Below are 5,873 nucleotides of genomic sequence, written 5' to 3'. Positions count from 1 at the left end.
AGTTAAAGGTTTATGAAGAAGTTAAAGTGAAGTCTGATCAAACAGCAAAACACATGAAGGTCCAGGCCCGACGCACAGAGAGGCAGATTCAGGAGCAGTTTAAGAAGCTTCACCAGTTTCTAGAGGAGGAAGAGGAGGCCAGGATGGCTGCACTGAGGGAGGAAGAGGAGCAGAAGAGTCAGGTGATGAAGGAGAAGATGGAGGCTCTGAGCAGAGAGATAGCAGCTCTTTCAGACACAGTCAGAGCCACAGAGGACGAGCTGAGAGCTGAAGACGTCTCATTCCTGAACAACTACAAGGCTGCAGTGGAAAGAGTCCAGCAGCGCCCCCTGCTGGAGGATCCACAGCTGCTCTCAGGAGCTCTGATAGACCAGGCCAAACACCTGGGCAACCTGACCTTCAACATCTGGAACAAGATGAAGGACATGGTCTCCTACACTCCTGTGGTTCTGGACCCAAACACTGCTGGTCCAGACCTCATCCTGTCTGAAGATCTGACCAGTGTGAGACGAGGAGAGGAACAGCAGCTTCCTGCTAACCCAGAGAGGTTTGATGGATACTATATGTGCTCTGTTCTGGGTTCTGAGGGATTTAACTCTGGGACTCACATCTGGGACGTCCAGGTTAGAGACAGTACAGACTGGTCTCTGGGGGTGATAGCAGAGTCTGTCCAGAGGAAGAGAGACATACTGTCTGGATTATGGTCAATATGGTTCAATGGAAGTAAATACAGAGCTTACTCTCCATCATCAGATCCGTTCACTGTTCTCAACATCCAGAAGAAATTCCAGAGGATCAGAGTGAAACTGGACTGGAACAGAGGAAAGCTGTCGTTCTCTGATCCTGAAACCAACACACACATACACACTTTCACACACACCTTCACTGAGAGGATGTTTCCATATATAAACACTCAGAATCTCCATCTGAAGGTTTTACCAGTGAAGGTCTTTGTGTCTGTAGAACAACAGAAATAGAAGATGTTGACGGTGATGATGACGCACTTCATTTTCTTCTGAGTCTTTGAGGAACATGTGATGTTGTCCTGATGATGATGATGATGATGGTTTTCATGGTGATGAAGATAATATCTGCAGTATAACATATATAAAGTGTGGTGTGAACGCTGGATGCTGAGAACTTGACGCTACACTGAATTGTCGGTTTAATTTTTTTGGCAAAGTTGAATATTAAGAATAATAGGAAAAGTGGGAATCGGTTTAATTCGTATGAATGTCATCGACAAGATGAATGACGACAATAATGTATAAAAGATGTGGAATATTTGAAGGTTTTGAAAGATGAAGCGAAACTGCTGGCTGTAATCTGTAATTTCTGGCTGTAATCTGCGTGAAAAAGGGGAAATAGTAGAAATAGTAGGAATGAGGTTAATTTGTAAGAATGTAATTCAAAAGTCCAGCATCACAGTATTAATCCTTGTTCAGATACGGTTTCCTTTTGGGGCTTTTACTTTGAAAGACTAAGTCTATTTAGTCTAAGTCCAAGTCTAAAAGTATTTGAAAAATGTGTATGTCATGGCAACCAGTGACATGATAGGCCTCATAATGAGCCTTCTATTAACATACATTTACTCAATAAGGCTTTTATTTTGAAGGGGTGAGGGGCTGTTGGAGAGAGGGATGGGTCCAACAAACAGCAATGCTTCATTCAGGAGACTGCTGTTCATTCTCCTCGTCAAACTAAAGGTCAACGTTGATTTATTTATCTAACTTTTGTTCTTCAGTAACTTCGTAGTTATTTTAACCCAAACCACGATCTTATTCTGAATCTAACTCAGTAATCGTGTTGGCTAAACCTCAATGAGTAGTTTCCTGTAAAGACAGAAGTTTATTTTGAAAAGAGCATTTGCGTGTTACAAGCTGAAATTGACACGTGTTGCTGGACCTTCGTAGGACAATGCACAAAAAGTGAGGAGTTACTTTTGGTTATCATAAGATGTCATAAGATATCATACGAACTGTTGTATGAGGAAACGTCAGAGAGGCAGAGTCACACTGTCTGGTATCAGTAGGATCGTCATTAGATAAGAATGTTGTTTGTGTGTCAAACTGCACTAATTAGCTGATAACAATTAGCCGTTTGTCTGAGAATGAGAGTCAGTTTAAGAATTGGTGAAGTTTGTTGGAATGCTTTCTACAGTAGAGCCTCTCAGCAGTTGGTTGGAGATCTTCTCACTTATAGACTTCTGTGAACAAATGTTGAGAGCGTTTACTTCCACAGTGACGTAGTCAGAAAAAGACACGGCTTTACTTTCAATTTGATGTGAAATGATGTGTGAAATGCAAAGAATTGTGGGTAACATGGTGATGGTGACTGCTATGTATAAAGCCAGGGAGCTGTTGAGATCAATTACTTTAAAAGAAGCGGTGACGCATTCATTTTTATGTTGATGTGTTGCATCGTGAGATTATTTGTATTGTGTTTTTTTGAAGGTTTGGCCCAGTGGTGCTCTCATTCACACTGGATTTACATCTGGGACGTTAAAATAGCATTTTACCTTTTGTGTTTGTTTCGTGTATGATCATGTTCCATGTGTACTCATGTAAGAGGAAAGAGACTCCAGATTTAAGTTTACAGATAACAAACATATTCTCTGAGACAAAGTCATACATTTATGAGAAAACAACTCGGAAAAATTGTTGAGTTACAGGAAAGTAGAGACGAAAACTTCTGTCTTTGACGACACGAAGCAAAGCGAACACTAAAAACTAACGTTGAGAACGTTGATCCGAACACAAAGCGCTGTGTTCACAGCTGTGGGACAACAGCACAGAAACATAACTGATTTATGGGGAATTATGTCCCTTTCAATGGATATTTGATGGTGGGAGGAGCTACACTTATATTATTGATTATATGTCTTTAAAAGTGAACGTGTTTTAGAGAATTTATTTTACATTATTATTCTACATTCCTCAGTAAAAATGTTGCTTTTGTATCTTCAAATGTTCAAACGACATCTGAAGGAGAATGTTTGTGATTCACTCATTTATACTTTGATGTTTTAATAAAAGGTGTCGGGAAAAAATATAGTTTGGTTGCTTTAATGCAAACATGCTGGTGTCATATAGAGCTTAAACAGTGACAACCTCAGAACATGAAATATATCATCAGCCTTTCAGAGGAGCACGCACACACACACACACACACACGTCCAGCTGTTCAGTTAGTTTTGTGTAGTTAACTGACTGTGAGCAGCATGTTAAACAGATAAGAACAATACAAACCTCCTCAGTGCTGCAGCTCTTTAACAAAGAAAATATAAAAACCAAAAATAAAACAAAACCTGTTGATGCAAAAGATAAAATACTGAAGTTAACCATCAGAAATGTTGATGCTTCTTCACGAAATGTAATTTATCAAAACGACGTGACCAACAGTCACAGGATGTAAATGTCTAAGCCACGTTTTTATTAAACTGAAGATGTGACGTTACGTTTTCATGACAAATGTCACAATGATGAACAATTTGCACATCAAAATGCTACAAACTGTGTCCTCAAAGACAAAGAGGAATAACACATTAATAAAAGTTTAATTGAATTAACAGAAAATCGTCAAAGTGAAACGTGACTGAAGTCTTGTTCTCATCATCATGAATATTAGTTTCATGTCGGCACCGTTAATCTACTGAAGAAGAAGAAGTAGTGATTAAAAGACTCAAACTCATAACATCAGTGAACATGCATCCGGATGCTTGAATGGAAATAAGTAGGAACTAAAGCTGAGTCAGCACTTCTGAGAAGGCCTCTGAAGCCTTTTAAAGTGCACGTTCAGGGTGGAATCATCAGTTTTCAGCAGTTTGCTTTAAGTGCAGAGACCTCTGCAGGACAACGATACAGAGATGTGTCCAGAACCTCGGCAGTCCCCCCCCCGGACTAGCTGCAGGAGCTCCGGCTCTTCAGCAGCTGGTTGAGGACGCTGGTCCGTCTCAGCGCTCTGAGGTCGGAGACGTCCTCCGCGATCACCGGGACGTCCTCGCCGCGGTTCGTCTCGTTGTCGTCGTCGTCAGAGAGCGTACAGAGGAGGGCGTCGTTCTCGTACGTGGGGAAGTAATACCTGAGGAGAGACGGGGGTCAGAGGTCACCAGCCTGTAGGGAGGACCGAGGGGTGGTGTTGGTGGAGGCAGAGCGTTTTAAAGTCGAACGGTTTAAACACAGATATGTGTGTATGAATAAATAGAGGAGAGCACCACTGTACCATAACAATATACAATATACAAGCATAACCTTAATCATGTCAAATATATACATTCAACAGAGTCAAAACAAAAAGCAGGTATTATTGGCTTTTGTGGGAGATAATTATGTTCTGAGCTTTGGAACTACAGTTCCCACAATGCTTTGCCCCAGGAAGTGTCATAGTGGCATAAATTGGACTAGAACCAAACAACTTGAAGCTATATTGTAGAAATGATCTCGTGGAAGACGTCCTCCCTCACTGGCTTCCCTCCATCGTCGCCAGAGCTGCAGGAACATGATACATATGTATAATAAACAGATAATAAACAGATAATGAAGTAATTGCGCTGACTGCGGCTGGTTCCAGGTCGACGCGTCCGGCAGCTTCATCACGTGCCCGGTGGCCTCGAGGTGCCGGATGACGTCGTCTCTGGACTCAAACTTCTGCTGGCAGCCGTAGCAGCGGCTCTGGTGGATCTCACGCCGGATGAAGTTCACCAGTTTGACCTGCTGGTAGAACCGGAGGTCTGGGGGGGGGGGGGGGGAGACATCATCACTACTGTTTTATTTCTGGACTAAAGTCAAATGTTTATGCATAACTATTGTGTGTTTCTAGATCTCGAAAGTCCACGTTCGTCATCAGTGAGCTGCTTCTTCTTAAAGGGACAGTGTGCAGGATTTGACCTCTGTGTCAGAACTACGGTGGTCTCTCTCATTCGGTTTGTCCATTCTGGGCTAGAATCACATCTCACGGGACGGCGTATGAATAGCAAAACATTTTCTGTGTGACATTTGACGCCACGTCGTTAAAACTGTGAAAAGTGATGTTTAACATTAGTTAATTAATTAATTAATCATTAATTAAATTAATGATTATTATGTTACATTTCTGCAATAGATCCTCTGAATGCTTTAAATGTGATGATGATGATGAAGATGATGATGAAGAACTTTGATGTTAGTATTTGTTTTACTTACTGAGCTCCGTCCTCAGATTGTGGAGGTCAAAGCCGTGAGCTTCCTAAAAACATAATGAGAGGAACAACAATCAACAAAGACCAAAACTAGAGTCTAGACTAGACTGGACCCCGTTAGTCTAGACTAGACCCTGGTCAGTCTGAACTAGACCCCGTCAGTCTAGACTAGACCCCGTTAGTCTGAACTAGACCCCGTCAGTCTGGACTAGACCCCGTCAGTCTGAACTAGACCCCGTCAGTCTGAACTAGACCCGGTTAGTCTAAGTCACCTTCATGTGAGTGTAGATCTGCTCCATCGTCTCAGACTGATGATCACAGAAGAGACAAACAGCAGAGACCGGATGAGCCCTCCAGTCCGACCAATCACTGAGGACGACACAGGAAACAGGAAACAGGTCTACGTGAGGTTCTCTGTGGGGGTTCTACATACAATAAGAGATCCTTCTGGTTCCTACTCACTCCTGCTCCTCCTCGTCCACCAGATCCCGGTCGTCCTCACTCTGCACCTCCTCCCAGGTCTTCCCCAGCTCCTGACCGGAGAGCAGAGACATGAGAAGATCACACAGTGAAGGACAGCTCCACTAACACATCTGGTTCTGGAACCCAGAGGTGTTACCAGGTAGACAGAACCCAGAGGTGTTACCAGGTAGACAGAACCCGGAGGTGTGTGGAGGTGTTACCAGATAGACAGAAC

General features: G+C 42.7%; 2 protein-coding genes across 2 annotated transcripts in view; one reads left to right on the top strand and one right to left on the bottom strand.

Moving 5' to 3' along the window:
* Positions 1–8: 8 nt before the first annotated feature.
* On the top strand, positions 9–1,310 carry LOC116377772 (nuclear factor 7, ovary-like; the record flags this gene model as incomplete). The annotated part of the gene is made up of 1 exon (XM_031839497.1): positions 9–1,310. A coding segment is annotated over one exon (969 nt), but the record flags the coding sequence as incomplete, so codon positions are not given.
* A 1,739-nt stretch (positions 1,311–3,049) lies between these two features.
* Positions 3,050–5,873, bottom strand: part of znf277 (zinc finger protein 277) — a 5,042-nt gene continuing 2,218 nt past the window's right edge. Inside the window, exons 8-12 of the mRNA XM_031839496.1 lie at positions 5,639–5,709; positions 5,449–5,545; positions 5,181–5,223; positions 4,555–4,729; positions 3,050–4,080 (exon numbers count right to left, since the gene is read on the bottom strand). Coding sequence (XP_031695356.1) covers positions 3,900–4,080; positions 4,555–4,729; positions 5,181–5,223; positions 5,449–5,545; positions 5,639–5,709 — 567 coding nt within the window. The 3' untranslated portion in view covers positions 3,050–3,899. The remainder of the gene's footprint in view (positions 4,081–4,554; positions 4,730–5,180; positions 5,224–5,448; positions 5,546–5,638; positions 5,710–5,873) is intronic.

This window comes from Anarrhichthys ocellatus, unplaced genomic scaffold (assembly GCF_004355925.1).
Source record: "Anarrhichthys ocellatus isolate YVR2014 unplaced genomic scaffold, GSC_Weel_1.0 scaffold1660, whole genome shotgun sequence".
Classification (NCBI taxonomy): Eukaryota; Metazoa; Chordata; class Actinopteri; order Perciformes; family Anarhichadidae; genus Anarrhichthys; species Anarrhichthys ocellatus.
Note: the sequence above shows the minus strand (reverse complement) of the source record. Positions and strands in the feature narration are given on the sequence as shown.